Source organism: Salvelinus fontinalis, chromosome 21 (genome assembly GCF_029448725.1).
Source record: "Salvelinus fontinalis isolate EN_2023a chromosome 21, ASM2944872v1, whole genome shotgun sequence".
Lineage (NCBI taxonomy): Eukaryota > Metazoa > Chordata > Actinopteri > Salmoniformes > Salmonidae > Salvelinus > Salvelinus fontinalis.
Window position 1 is genome coordinate 50,303,817 of NC_074685.1, and position 16,366 is coordinate 50,320,182.

A 16,366-nucleotide genomic window follows, 5' to 3' on the forward strand; every position below is an offset into this window, starting at 1 on the left:
TGTGCAATCACTGTTGTGTTGGGCACAATATGGTCTGCTTCCCAATTCTCCACACTTCTCCCAAAGTGTGCACACTTCCGATCATGTCTTTAAAAGCAATGGATTGGTGTAATCATTGTCTGGAGAGTTTCCACCATTGCTGAATTCCTGACAACTTCAGTGAATGTGCACACTGGGGAAATGGTGTGGAATCAGCATGTAGCCATGGTCTCCCTGCAGTGATTTACAAAAATGTTTCTGAAAAAAAGTGTCTGAATAAAACTTACAAACCAAGCAACAGCTATAATTGTTGTACTGGTAGCCTTTGCACCAGGTTGTTCAAATGTTCACTACTTCACTGTCAGTAAATCAAGAGTAATTGTAAATGGTGAACAACTTCTGAGATTTAAAAAAAAAGAGAAAAAAAAGTGTGTATCATTGCCATTATTATACCCCAGAAGAAGAAGCTGCATGCTTTGTGAATGCATACTACCCCTTAAACAAAAATACACCATGTGCAGCCTAAGTCAAATCAAGCTAGTTTATTTTATTCCATAATATTAACAGGTATAAAACTAACAAAATGTCCCTTTGGACAGAACATTTTCTACAGGGTGAGCTAGTTTGATAAACATGCACAAATAAGAGACATTGGACCAGAAAAAAACAAAAAAAACAATGCATTGTCACAATTAAAAACAAATAAGTTAAAGCTTAAACATCAAAAAAGAATAATGTCTGCGTATCATTGTAAAACAAGTAATAGGTCTCAGTCTTGGTTTATTCATGTAACTAGGTAAACTAACATGACGTGTAAATGAAGCATATAACTTATGTGAATAAATAGGGAATGTATAGGTCCTTTAGGTCCTGTCGATCACATCAACCCACTTCACTAGCTGCAGGCAAATTCAAATCTGGACCTTGAAGCCAGTTCCACTGCTGTTTTCCGTTGTTTTCCTCTAATCAGGCACTGATTTAGACGTGGGACACCATGTGGGTGCAATTCATTTCCCAGGTAGAACAGGTCATGGCTACGGGGACACAGTCTTTTCACAACACTTTGATACAAAGTGATTTTTGTAGCAGGTTAGGAAAGCATTTTCGCTAACCTTAACCTCAGTCTCCTAACCTGCTACGAAAAAGTCACTTCGGTATCAATGTGCCGTGATAAGCGTTTCCCCATGGCTAGAACGGATGCAGCTAATGTCAAAGTGAGATCAAAAGTTGCGTGTTCGATGTGGCGCTGGGCGAATTTTTGCTTTTTAGCTAACCTTAACCTATTTCTCCTAACCTGCTACGTACATTTTTATAACCTGCTGCGTAAGTTCTCCTAACCTGCAAGAAAAAGTCCCTTCTGACATTCGCTGCATCCCATCTAGTCAACCGATAGAGCAGCACTACTCTGGACCTCTAGGCTCAGATTTGAATACCCCTGCATTAGGGTACTGTTTTTTGAATTAGCATTTTTCTAATATTGCCAATATGGTGTCCAGTACAACTCTATCGCCGTTTAAAACTTAGCGACTCTACAACATGAATTGACTTCCTGTAACGCCCATGGCAAAATTTCACACCATCGTCAAAGGGAGTCGCAAATTTGTCAACAAGGTATTTGCGGAAAGTAATCGCATGTTGAGTTCCTCAATTACGAACAACTCTGGCGGTATCAAGCACTGACTAGCCCAGAGATAATGTGGTAGTGGAAACCACGCTATTGAATTTGAGCGCATTCAACAGTCTGTCTTAGTTGTAGGTCAAATCACACCTATATAAATATGTGAGTACGTATGGGTTCTAGTCTGTCGACCGTGTGTGTGTGTGCACGTAGGGGTTCTAGTCTGTTGACCGTGCGTGTGTGCACGTAGGGGTTCTAGTCTGTCGACCGTGTGTGTATTTGAGTACGTAGGGGTTCTAGTCTGTCAACTGTGTGTGTGTACATAGGGGTTCTAGTCTGTCGAGTGTGTGTACGTAGAGGTTCTAGTCTGTCGACTGTGTGTGTGTGTGTGTACATAGGGGTTCTAGTCTGTCGACTGTGTGTGTGTGTGTACATAGGGGTTCTAGTCTGTCGACTGTGTGTGTGTGTACATAGGGGTTCTAGTCTGTCGACTGTGTGTGTGTGTACATAGGGGTTCTAGTCTGTCGACTGTGTGTGTGTGTGTGTGCACGTAAGGGTTCTAGTCTGTCGACCGTGTGTGTGTGTGTGTGTGTGTGTGTGTGTGTGTGTGTGTGTGTGTGTGTGTGTGTGTGTGTGTGTGTGTGTGTGTGTGTGTGTGTGTGTGTGTGTGTGTACATAGAGGTTCTAGTCTGTCGACTGTGTGCACGTAGGGGTTCTAGTCTGTCGACTGTGTGTGTGTGTACATAGGGGTTCTAGTCTGTCGACCGTGTGTGTGCACGTAGGGGTTCTAGTCTGTCGACCGTGTGTGTGTGTGTGTACATAGGGGTTCTAGTCTGTCGACTGTGTGTGTGCGTGCGTGCATAGGGGTTCTAGTCTGTCGACCGTGTGTGTGTGTGTACGTAGGGGTTCTAGTCTGTCGACCGTGTGTGTGTGTGTGTGTGTGTACGTAGGGGTTCTAGTCTGTCGACCGTGTGTGTGTGTATGTACATAGGGGTTCTAGTCTGTCGACTGTGTACGCGCATAGGGTTTCTAGTCTGTCGACTGTGTACACACAGGGGTTCTAGTCTGTGTGTGTGTGATCGTACACATAGGGGTTCTAGTCTATGTTGAGTGTGTGTGTGTGTGTGTGTGTGTACACATAGGGGTTCTAGTCTATGTTTCTATACATGTGCAGGTCTGTTCTCTAGTCTATGTCAAGGTCAGAGTCATCGCTCTGTGTGATGGCGGCGTTGCGGATGGTCTTAGCGACAAGGACAGGTTTGTCCGGCAGCAGCCCATACTCCTGCAGCAGCGCCTCCACATCCACAGCATAGAAGTCCTCTCCTAGCTGGTCTGTGATGCGCACAAAGTTCCCAATCAGGTCTCCTCCTTTGTACACCAGCAGGGCTGGCAAGGCGCTGCCCCTGAACTGGGCACTGGTGCCGATAACCGACCCACGCACGCTACAGAACTTGACCAGGGGGTATTCCTGTGCCAGGCACAACAGGCTGCCCATCATGGCCTCGCAGGCAGGCACCTCGCCCTCGTAGATGTGGATCATAACCAGGCAGGCCTTGTCCTCCTTGTCCACAGCCTCCAGGAACTCCTCACCACTGTTGAGCTCGTAGACCTGCTCGAAGCGCTTACCGCGTAACACCTTCCGGCGCATCTCCTCGATGCGCTGCATCCTGTACTGCTGGAGGAAGTCCTCGTCATCCTCGTCTTCCTGGAGCATGTTGTACTCCTGCATGGTCATCTGAGGGATGCGGAGGACACACTCAATAACAACTTTTCTGAAAAACTCAATTCCATTTCAGAACTTTTATTTGTGTGTTGGCGTCCTCAACTCAAACGCACGTCATATTGGTATACGGATCTATTATGCTGCAAAGCGTTCAGTATCCCTCTCCCCTTCTTCACTCACCTTGTGCTGGATCTTGTCCTGCATCTCTTTCTGTTTAATGGCGTCGGCTTCGTCGTCCAGGTCGGAGCGGCAGGTCATGGACAGCTTCTTGATGAGTCTCTCCATCTCCTCCTTCTGCTCCTGCTTCTGCTCCACCTTCAGCTGTTTGTACTTCCTCCAGTCATTAATCACCCCCTTGGGCCCTGCATAAGTACCATCATCATCACTTTGGTACAACTGTGCCAATGTACAGATGCAGCCGCCTACAACAACACTTCTTCATAGTCATGGTTGCTAGACGACTGGGGCATCTTCAACAAAATGTACAAATTGAAAACATATTGTGTAGAACAGAGATGTTTCTCAATCTTGGTCATGCAAAATAGAGAAGTGTTCATAAATGTATGCACCGCAACACTGTAAACCCCAGGCGTGTGTTACCTGTGTTGACGGCACTACCGTCGGCGCTGTATTCTAGCTCAGGCTCCAGTACATCTGGGTTGCGGATGGTCTTGTGCTCCCCCTCGTCATCCTCCTTGTCACTTTCCTCATCCTCACTGCTGCTGTAGTAGTACTGCAGCTTCTCCCCCAGGATCTTGTCATCCAACGTTGTCATGACTTCACACCTAACTGGGGAAGAGTTCAGTTGTGAGAGAAGAGGACAGGGGGCAGACGATCCCTGCAGAAATTAAATACTTTGAATAGGCAAACTAATGGGGTAAGCATGATGGTGTAACGTTTCAGTGTGAGTGAACCGGGGGCAACTTTGTCAGGTCATTGTTGACATTGTGCATGCTCACTAGTCATTACACACAGTCATTCTGAAGAGTTGAATAGAATGCCACTTAAAAATGTCCATTGTGTACATAATCACAGGTTACCTGGGCATTGTCATGATAGTGCACCTTGGGGAATGTTTTTGTGAGTGTGGGGACTGAACAGAAACGGGATAACTTCTCAAATAACAAATAGCCTAGCTTAACTAACTAGACTAAACAAATAGCCTATATTTTGGAGAATAATGTAAGTATGACGTCATAACAATGCATACACAAATTGTCAATTATGTTCTGACAAGCTAACCTAGAAGGCTACATCATTTGCAAGTAGAATAATAACTAGAAAGACGAGTTGCTTCCGGCAACGTACCAATGCTCCAGTTTAATGGTCATGCCTAGATGGGATACCGTTTATCTCAAATTGACTTGAAGTTGCATTTTAGCTTACCCTAACCTACTACAAAAAGTCAGTTCTGACCAACTGTATACCATCTAGTCAAAACCCATCTTAAAACGTCAGTCGGGACAGTGGACGAGTCGGAAATGGGTGCTCCTTGCCCTAGCCTAGCTAAACATCAGCACAATTCCCGGCCGCATTTTAAGCCCTGCCCACCAGAGGGCGTCAGAATTTGAGATTTTAAAATGTAGCCTAGTACACTAAGAGAAGACTGCACTAAACACATTAGGGCATCACTTAAGCCTTTTGGCAGTAGAACATGGGGCAATGAGACCATTAGGTCTACCACCTGTATTCAGAAGGCAGTAATCTGCTAGATTAACACAAATGTAATCTCTGTGGATTCGTTTTCAGAGCCCACACATGAAGCAATATTGTTGATCCGAGAGTTCTGACATCAACCGCACTCAAGCTAACTGACTAGTTTGCTAGATATTTCCAGACACAAATGAGATCACGCCTCACTCCGACTATTTTACTCGCCCTAGCAGAACTGGCTAGGCTGTTTTCATGTTATCTAGAGCGTTGATGTTGTTAACTGTGCTGCTGCAACAATTTACTTTCGTTTTTTTGCAGACGTTTACTGACAATGGTCATATTCAACCGGTGTTGCGCGTTCGTAAATACGTCAATTATTCTGCGCTCTGGCACACTCACACGAGAGTGCTCTGAAATCGGAGTAAATAGCCAGAGTGAATTTACGAAAGCACTCAAAAATAAGAACTGATATTTCCTGGGGACAGAAAAAGCACCGCATTATAGGATGGCCCAGCTAAGGTAAATGGTAGCTACCTAGCTACTGCTGACTACTTGCGCGAACTGTGAAAAATAAAGATACCCTGGGGAATGACGATAACCAACTAACGTTAGCTGGTGTTCCCCATATGATGTACATGTACTTTCACCCTGGGTCTGTGATATCTGCATGAATTTTTGCATGAATGTTCTGCTGTAATTCAAAACCAAGCAGAGATTGCCAGCTAGGAATGACAAAAAGATAGCTAGAGAACTAAGTTAACGCTGAATAACTCGTTCAGTGCTAACGTTACTTAGCTAACTTAGATAGCTCTCTTGTCGTCATTCCTTGCTGGCATTCCTTTGAGCTTAACTACTAAACGAAACGAGCTGTATTGCTAATCAAGCAGATACGGTAGGCTAGTGGAAATGGGCAATCCAATTAAAGCTGGATTTCCACCAACTAGCTTAGTACTAGGCCGTCTTGACGTCTCCACCTTTGTAGCTAGCTAGGTCAATGGAATTGATTGTTAGCTAGCTACAAGCTAGCCTGCGAACGCTCAGTGATTCTTCTACTTCGACATTTAATTGCAGTCAAATAGTTACTTTTATATGAAGCTAGATTGACAAATAATATTATAGCTACCTTACCTCGATTGTATCAACAACTACCCCAACAACTGTTTCAAATCCTACTTCCCTAGCGCAGCGTTGACAAAAAAAACATGATCCGTTTTCTTCTTCTTCAAATTTGTGTTGCCGATTCGCAACCAACATCAGGGTGCATAGACCGCCACCTACTGTAATGGAGTGTAAAGGCCTGTAATTCTCCTATCAAGCCCCTTTTCCGGCTACTGCTCTGGGGTGTGAATTCATTACACTTTGTGACACAAAAGGTAAGGGGAAAAGGGAAGACAAATTGTTCTACCAGCTACCCCTACACCCATTAAAACCAGCTGCCACCACAATATCTATTTCCTGTGATTTATGTTCCATTTCTGCAGTACAGTTGATAACCATGGCAATGAACGCAAAGAAACCAACCTTACTGAAACACATTATTTCTATCACTCTCTATTGGCCTCGGCCTACTTACAGGGAGCCTCTTAGGATCCATTGCCCTGGACTCATCTCTTGGGCTCACAATTGGCGCAGCGGTCTAAGGCACTGCATCTCAGTGCTAGAGGCATCACTACAGACACCCTGGTTCAAATCCAAGCTGTATCACAACCGGACGTGATTGGGAGTCCCATAGGGTGGTGCACAATTGGCCCAGCGTTGTCCGGGTAAGGGTTTGGCGGGGGTAGGCCGTCTTAACTGACTTGCCTAGTTAAATAAAGGTCCATTTAAAAAATAAAAAAACTATACTACTCTTTTCACTGCCTCGGCATATGACACTGCAGGGTTGGGGAGTAATGGATTACAACAACAAAAAATAACTGTAATCCATAATGTTACCAGCAAAAATATTGTAATCCGATTACAGATAGTTTTGAAAAAAATACATGATTACTTCTAGGATTGCTTTTAAATTTAGAAAGGATGTGACACTTTTTTTGACAGCTTTCCTTTTTCTCAATTACATTCAAATCAGCGGTGAAAAAAGGCTCAAATTGAAATTTGTTCTGCCTGAGCGCGTCTGACCACAAGTCAGAGACCACTAAGATGATACACAAAATGCGTTTGATGGATTGCAGGAAATAGCAGGAATAGGCTTTTGTAGGCTACATTCCAAGCTACTGTATGTCTTCCAATGGAGCAGTGGTGATTTTAGCAAGTAAATCTTGGTAGGGCAAACTCAATAATTTTTTTGCCACAGTACTAAACAATACATTAATTCCACTATAACTGCGACAAGCGGTGCCCACACACTGTTAGAGCCTACATAAAGCTGTCCCAACAGCAGAGCTTTCTTTCCAGCACAATGTAGTGAATTCTTACCACCGCTACACCTGTCAATCAGCGGAGCCTTGTCTGGCAGCGAAACAATTAATTCAGCCTTGTTTACTGCCTTTTTTAAAACATAGCTGATATGGCTGACCATATCTCCCTGGCATATTACATCATTTATGCAACAGAAAATACATTTTTGGATTCACCTTGTTGTGCGCAGTGATCCTTCTATGGCAAATTTTGTCATCAAAGAAAAAGATTTACAATTCTGAGTTGGATGACCGTTCAAACCGTATTTTCTCAGTCTGACTTCCCAGTTGCAATGCAATGCTTGCTAGCCACTGTCACCAATTCCTTCCAAAGAGCTCATTGTTGAATTTGCGATTTCCAACTTGTTGTGTGATGTTTATGTCCAATGGCCGATGAGCACCGATACGTTTTATCTATAATTTATCTTCATTATTTCTCTTCATATGACAGGGATTAAAAAGGATTTGCCAGTAGATTGTGTACTTGATTTATGATGATGACTGCTAGCTAAGATTTTGAAAGTAAGATGTTGACATGATCAGTCCAATCAAAGCTACTGTAGATATAACGTGATTTGACTTAATTTTATCTGCAGCCAAAGACCTTGAGCCTCCTTGGAAGGGCACTTCTAATCTAAGTCTTTGGCAGGACCCAAAGGACTCACATTCTTGATGTCTTCCCTTACTAAAGGCAGGTGACGTAATGTCCTCATGAGTGACAGTGCAATGCTGAGCCAATCACAGTGCAATGCTCCTATTTTCTGCTTGCCTGCCCCATCACCACAGAACGCACTGAGCTAGCCTGAAACACTTGCATTTTGGAGCTGCCTGTTTGTATGCGGCTTTACTAACACAATTATATATTTATTTTTTTACATAGTTTGCAAACTGATGTGGGACACGTATTAATGACAAAATAACATGCTAAACAGGCAAGCCCCCCCCCCCCCCCATATATACACCCAAGTCCCATATACACACCCATTTTATTTGTTTATTTTTTTTGCAGAAAATGTGGGGTTCAAAACAAGCTCTGCCCTGAATGACGGGTCGCCACTGCAATGGCGTGACTGCTGTTTGCATGCAAAGATTATTACATTTGACATTTTTGTCATTTAGCAGACGCGCTTCTCCAGGACGCTTGCAGGTAAGGATGACAGTAGTGCTATCACTTGATATCAAGGCTACATAGCACATTGATGTGAATCGCACCGCTGCTCTCTCATTTAGCTATTTGCGCCGTACGGATTGTGGATGTTGTGAATATGGATGGCTGTTCACAAATGTATATGTGTCACACCCTGGCCTTAGTTATCTTTGTTTTCATTATTATTTTAGTTAGGTCAGGGTGTGACATGGTGAAGTATGTGTTTTGGTTTGTCTAGGGGTTTGTAGGTTTAATGGGGCAACGTCTTGTCTAGGTGTTTGTATGTCGATGGCTGCCTAGATTGGTTCTCAATTAGAGACAGCTGTGGTTTATTGTCTCTAATTGGGAGCCATATTTAAGGCAGCCATGGGCATCATGTGTTTGTGGGTAATTGTCTATGTTGAACGTTTGTTGCTTGTCTGTGCACTTACGTTATTTAGCTTCACGGTTGTTTTGTTAGTTTGTGTATAGTGTTCGTTTTCGTGTTTTTTCTCTCTTCCACAATAAAGAGATGTATTTTGCACACGCTGCGCCTTGGTCCACTCTCTCTCAAGAAGACGATCGTGACAATATGTGTATTTTAATCCAATAATCGTTGAATTGAAAAAGTTTAAGCTACCTATAAATCATTGTTTTTGCAACCAGGGGTCATAAATCCGTTTACTGTTTAGGAACCTAACAGAAGACAAAAAGAGAGCAAATAATAGTTTCTATTGTACAAATTCAGGTAGGTCCCTCCCATTTCGTTCCGTTTGCTTCCATTTAAAAAACGTTTTGCAACAGAATTGGCATAATGAATATGCCCCAGTGGCAGCCAGTATAAAATGAGCTCTTGCAACAACAGCATAATGCCGATCCCAGCCAATGGAAAAAAGTTTGAGGGAGTTCCTCCCTTCTCAACTCCCCCGTGGTATTGTGCTGCATACTGTCAAAAACATTTTTAATTTAAGAATACCGCGAGTGGGGATTTTATTGCTGAATCGAGTGCTGATTAAAATCATATGCCTAATGAACACATGTGCAATTTTGATAGACTTACAATGCTGCAAATTATCAAGATATCAAAGTGTCACCAACAAAAGCGTAAACAATAGGTCTCTATAGAAAATGCAACATATGGCATACATTTTTCACATGTAAAAAGGGCTTTTCAAGCATGACATTTCTAGAGCAGCATTTATTTTTCAACTCAAAGCAATGAGCCCAATCTGTCATCCATGACAACAAAATCATAAACAACATAGTCGGCTAATTAGTCCTTCATTTTTGGGTTATGCTCAGGTAAAACAATTTGGCTGATCTACAGTAGCTTCGGGAAAGTATTCAGACCCCTTGACTTTTTCCACATTTTTTTTTACGACAGCCTTATTCTAAAATGGATTAAAGAAAACAACTCCTCAGCAATCTGCACACAATACCACATCATGACAAAGCGAAAACAGGTTTTTAGAAAAAGTGAAATATCACATCTCCAGAAGTATTCTGACCCTTTGCTATGAGACCTGAAATTGAGCTCAGGTGCATCTTGTTTCCAATGGTCATCCTTGAGATGTTTATACAACTTGATTGGAGTCCACCTGTGGTAGATGCAATTGATTGGAGATGATTTGGAAAGGTACCCACACACCTGTATATACACTGCTCAAAAAAATAAAGGGAACACTTAAACAACACAATGTAACTCTAAGTCAATCACACTTCCGTGAAATCAAACTGTCCACTTAGGAAGCAACACTGATTGACAATAAATTTCACATTGTGTTGTGCAAATGGAATAGACAAAAGGTGGAAATTATAGGCAATTAGTAAGACACCCCCAATAAAGGAATGGTTCTGCAGGTGGTGACCACAGACCACTTCTCAGTTCCTATGCTTCCTGGCTGATGTTTTGGTCACTTTTGAATGCTGGCGGTGCTTTCACTCTAGTGGTAGCATGAGACGGAGTCTACAACCCACACAAGTGGCTCAGGTAGTGCAGTTCATCCAGGATGGCACATCAATGCGAGCTGTGGCAAAAAGGTTTGCTGTGTCTGTCAGCGTAGTGTCCAGAGCATGGAGGCGCTACCAGGAGACAGGCCAGTACATCAGGAGACGTGGAGGAGGCCGTAGGAGGGCAACAACCCAGCAGCAGGACCGCTACCTCCACCAAAGATACAAAACACAGGGTAGAAACCAAACAAAAGAGGGAGGAGTACTTAAAATAAATACACAATCGCACAATGATTATCACACGGGACAGGACCCGTAATCATCTGCACAATATACGTGGCACAAAAGCCAAAACACACAACACAGGTACTCACATGACCAACGGACATAGTAACAATAATCGCCAGGACAATGGTAAACCAAGGACACACTTATACAATTACGAATCACTGGGAATAGGGGCCAGGTGTGCGTAATGAAAGTTCCGGAGGGATCCGTGACTGTACCACCCCCCTGACGCGCTGCACAAGCAGCGCAGCGACACCGGCCTCAAGGACAATCACAGGAACGCAGTGCGGGTCGATCAGGACCGGATGCAGCTGCCGAAGTTGCGTCGTCATCAGACGGGCCAGTTGCCGCTGCCAAAGTTGGATGACCAGTAGCGGCAGACGACCAGTAGCAGTGGCGTCGGACGGACCGGTGGTGGCGGCGTCGGACAGGCGAGTTGTGGCTGCTAGTTGACGGCAACGGCTCCCGGGTATGTTCGAGACGTTGCACACAGCGAAGAACCTCTTCCAATGCCATCCCCAGTTGTGCCAGCTGGTCATGGTGTTGACGTAGAAGGTATCCCTGCTCGTCGACCGCCTGGGAGATATTCTGTTTTCCTGCTGCTTCCATTGTTGGAGTCAGTATTCTGTAACGGAGACGCTGAGAGTCGAGAAGCAGGTGAAACGTTTGATAAAACAACAAACATGGACCGCGACAACATAAAAGTAGCATCTACGCATAAACACAGGAACAATACTGACTGGGGAAAGAACCTAAGGGAGTGCCAAATATACTGGTTGGTACGTGATCAAATACTTATGTCATGCAATATAATGCAAATTAATTACTTAAAAATCATACAATGTGATTTTCTGGATTTTTGTTTTAGATTCCGTCTCTCACAGTTGAAGTGTACCTATGATAAACATTATAGACCTCTACATGCTTTGTAAGTAGGAAAACCTGCAAAATTGGCAGTGTATCAAATACTTGTTCTCCCCACTGTAGGTGAGGTAATACGTGAGGTAATGGAGTCCAGGTGTGCCCGATGATGACGTGCAGGTGTGCGTAATGATTGATGTCAGGTGTGCGTAATGATGGATCCCAGGACCGGTGGTTAGTATACAGGTGACGTCGAACGCCGGAGGGGGGGAGTGGAAGTAGACGTGACAGATGAAAAACAAAAAGAACTGGAGGAACTTATTCAAGAAAGATCAAGTGTAATATATTATAAAAATAATGCGAACTGAATGGAATATTGTGAAAAATGCACCAAATATTTTTTAAATCTTCAACATAGAAATGCTACCAAAAATAATTTACTGACATTTGTTACAAATGACAGTCACCCATACTTTTTTCTATTAATAATATACAATTAACAGCTATACAGAAAGACTCATGTGGAGGCCAAATTACAGAGGAGGAATTTCTATATGCAATTAAAGCCTTTAAGTATGGGAAAACTCCAGGGCTGGATGGCATACCAGTTGAGGTATATCAAAACTTTTTTTATGTACTCAGAGGTCCGTTATTAGCATGTTTTAACCACTCCATTAAAAGCGGTACATTATCAGATACTCAGCATAGAGATATGATTTCACTATTACTGAAACAGGACCCAGGAGGTAAATATAATCAAGTCCATTTTTTTTAAACGGGAGGCCCCTTACACTTCAGTGTTGTGATGCATAATGCATAGTGCATAGAATAAAAAGGTATTGTTGGATATTGGTCATCCTAATCAGGCAGGTTTTTTACACGGACAATTTTTGTATTTTTATTAACCTTTATTTATACAGTTTTTCTCATTGAGATGAAATATCTTTTTCAAGAGAGACCTGGTCCAACAGCAGCAGGGGGAACAAAGTTAAAGCCTTTAACGATACATTGTAGATAATATAAGACAAGTACTGGAAACAATAGAACACTATGAAACATCTGGGAAACAAGGCCTGGTATTCATAGCTAACTTTGAAAAGGCCTTTGATAAAGTACGACTGGAATTTATATATAATTTTGGAGAATCTGCTATACAATGCGTCGAAGTTATGTATAGTAACCCCAGGTGTTAAATAGTAAATAATGGGTACTTCTCAGAAAGTATTAAAAACCTCTTAGGGATGTAACGGCTGATTTCCTCCTCTTCGTCTGAAGAGGAGGTGTAGGGATCGGACCAAGAGGCAGAGTGGAAAGTGTCCATGATTTATTAACAATAAACTGAACCCTACACGAAACAAAATAACAAAAGCGAATCAAACTGAAAGACAGTCCCGTGTGGCACGAACACTGACACGAAATACAAACACCCACAAACACACACGTGAACCCCGGCTGCCTAAGTATGATTCTCAATCAGGGACAACGATTGACAGCTGCCTCTGATTGAGAATCATACCAGGCCGAACGCACAAAACCCCAACATAGAAAACAACACATAGACAACCCACCCAACTCACGCCCTGACCATACTAAATAAATACAAAACAAGAGAAAACAGGTCAGGAACGTGACAAGGGATCCCTTAACGCTTGAATCCCGTTAGCGGGATAGATTTGACAACATCCGGTGAAATTGCAGAGAGCCAAATTCAAACTACAGAAATATAAATATTTAACATTCATATAAATACAAGTGTAATACATCAAAATAAAACTTAACTTCTTGTTAATCCAGCCGTTGTGTCAGATTTAAAAAAGGCTTTACGGCGAAAGCACACCATGCGATTATCTGAGGACAGCGCCTCGCATACAAAAACATAAACCATTTTTCTACCAGGCAGGTGCGACATCAAAGTCAGAAATAGCGATATAATAAATGCCTTTACCTTTGAAGAGCTTCATCTTTTTGCAATCCCAAATGTCTCAGTGGCACAATGAATGGTCGTTTTGTTCGATAAATTCCTTCTTTATGTCCCCAAAATGTCAATTTATTTGGCGCGTTTATTCAGAGATACACCGGTTCCAACTCGCCCAACGTGACTACAAAGTATCTAATAAGTTACCTGTAAACTTGGTCCAAACATTTCAAACAACGTTTCTAATCCAATCTCAGGTACCCTAAAATGTAAATAATCGATCAAATTTAAGACGGGATAAACTGTTTCCAATACTGGAGAAAAATAACGATTTCCTGTTCACGCACACCAAAAGACTTGAGTCCATCTGAGTGACACATGGAAAGAATAGGACTACTTCTTAATTTCTCAAAAGAAAAACATTGAACAATTTCTAAAGACTGTTGACATCTAGTGGAAGCCATAGGAACAGCAATTTGGGCCCTAATAATCAGGTTTCCCATAGAAAAGCATTGGAAAACACAACGACCTCAAAAAAATCTTTCCCTGGATGGACTGTGCTCAGGGTTTTGCCTGCCAAATCAGTTCTGTTATACTCACAGACATTATTTTAACAGTTTTAGAAACTTTAGAGTGTTTTCTATCCAATACTACCATGCATATGCATATCTTTGGGCACGCTTTTCATCCGGACATGAAAATACTGCCCCCTAGCCCAAAGAGGTTTAAAATGGCTGTGCAAAGTTGCTAATTTTGGCGGGAACTGGTACACGCTGTGGTACACGTCAATCCAGAGCATCCCCAAACATGCTCAATGGGTGACAAGTCTGGTGAGTATGCAGGCCATGCCCGAACTGGGACATTTGCAGTTTCCATAGATCTATAGATCCTTGCGACATGGGGCCGTGCATTATCATGCTGAAACATGAGGTGATGGAGGCAGATGAATGGCACAACAGTGGGCCTCAGGATCTCGTAACTATATCTCTGTGCATTCAAATTGTGCTCATTGTCCGTAGCTAATGCCTACCCCACCGCCACCATGGGGAGCTCTATTCCCAATGTTGAAATCAGCAAATCACTCGCCCCCACACGATGCCATACACGCTATCTGCCATCTGCCCGGTAAAGTTGAAACCGGAATTCATCCGTGAAGAGCAGCTCAAGACCCTGGTGAGGACTACAAGCATGCAGATGTGCAGAAAAATCTTCAGTTGTGCAAACCTACACTTTCATCAGCTGTCCAGTTGGCTTTTCTCAGACAATCCTGCAGGTAAAGAAGCCGGATGTGGAGGTCCTGAGCTGGCGTGGTTACACATGGTCTGCAGTTGTGAGGCCGGTCGGACGTACTGTCAAATTTTCTAAAATGGCGTTGGAGGTGGCTTATGGTAAAGAAATTAACATTTAATTCTTTGGCAACAGCTCTGGTGGACATTCCTGCAGTCAGCATGCAAATTGCACGCTCCCTTAAAACTTGAGACATCTGTGGCATTGTGTTATGTGATAAAACTGCATATTTTAGAGTGGCTTTTTAATTGTCCCCCAGCACAAGGTGCACCTGTGTAATGATCATGCTGTTTAATCAGTTTCTTGATATGCCACACCTGTCAGGTGGATGGATTATCTTGGCAAAGGAGAAATGCTCACTAACAGGGCTGTAAACGAATTAACATTTTAGAGAAAAAAACTTTTTGTGCGCACAAAAAATGGCTGTGATATTTTATTTCAGCTCATGAAACCTGGGACCAACACTTTACATGTTGTGTTTATATTTTTGCTCTGCCTACATCTGGCACTGCCTACATCTAACGACTTGTTTTTTAAATTATATGAGCAAAAATGATTCCACTTTATGTGGAACTGCAAGCCAGACATAATTAAACGGGCCTATTTATATAATGAATATGAATTCGGAGGGCAGAAATGATTAAATATACAAGCATTAGACCTCTCACTAAACGCGTCAGTCATACAAAAGTTATACTTAAATCCGAACTGGTTCTCCAGCAGATTAGTAAGAATGGCCTTTTTCCCTTTATTCAGATTACAACCTCTCACTTTCGGTTATTTGAAAAATTTGGTTGCAATTTCAGTTTAATCAAATCAAATTGTATTTGTCACATACACATGGTTAGCAGATGTTAATGCGAGTGTAGCGAAATGCTTGGGCTTCTAGTTCCGACAATGCAGTAATAACCAACGAGTAATCTAACCTAACAATTTCACAACAACTACCTTATACACACAAGTGTAAAGGGATGAAGAATATGTACATAAAAATATATGAATGAGTGATGGTACAGAACGGCATGGCATAGGCAAGATGCAGTAGATGGTATAGAGTACAGTATATACATATGAGATGAGTAAAGTAGGGTATGTAAACATTATATTAAGTGGCATAGTTTAAAGTGGCTATTGATACATTATTTACATCAATCTTTCCATTATTAAAGTGCCTGGAGTTGAGTCAGTATGTTGGCAGCAGCCACTCAATGTTAATGTTAGTGGCCACTGATGCAAACAGTTCATGATGATAATTGCGCATCACAAATAGCCTACGAACCAACACTTCGGACTAAATGTTTTCAATACCTGGTTTGCATACCAATTGTTGCCTTGGTTAGCATTTACTGGTAGACATCATAAGTTGATACAGTGGGGCAAAAAAGTATTTAGTCAGCCACCAATTGTGCAAGTTCTCCCACTTAAAAAGATGAGAGAGGCCTGTAATTTTCATCATAGGTACACTTCAACTATGACATACAAAATGAGAAAAAAATCCAATAAATCACATTGTAGGATTTGTAATGAATTTATTTGCAAATTATGGTGGAAAATAAGTATTTGGTCA

The 16,366-nt window shown here is 42.3% G+C and overlaps 1 protein-coding gene across 2 annotated transcripts; it reads right to left on the reverse strand.

Annotated features, from left to right (window-relative positions):
• Positions 1 to 506: 506 nt before the first annotated feature.
• On the reverse strand, positions 507 to 6,211 carry pdcl (phosducin-like). 2 transcript variants are annotated; one of them, XM_055875626.1, is made up of 4 exons: positions 6,102 to 6,211; positions 3,921 to 4,109; positions 3,501 to 3,682; positions 507 to 3,332 (listed from the first exon to the last, which is right to left on the reverse strand). In XM_055875626.1, exons 2-4 carry the CDS (start codon positions 4,093 to 4,095, stop codon positions 2,781 to 2,783), a joined length of 909 nt encoding a protein of 302 aa, XP_055731601.1. In that variant the 5' UTR covers positions 4,096 to 4,109; positions 6,102 to 6,211; the 3' UTR covers positions 507 to 2,780. The 2 variants fall into 2 exon arrangements, with proteins under 2 accessions (XP_055731601.1, XP_055731602.1); XM_055875627.1 differs by having other exon boundaries at positions 3,921 to 4,105; positions 6,102 to 6,209.
• Positions 6,212 to 16,366: the final 10,155 nt, after the last annotated feature.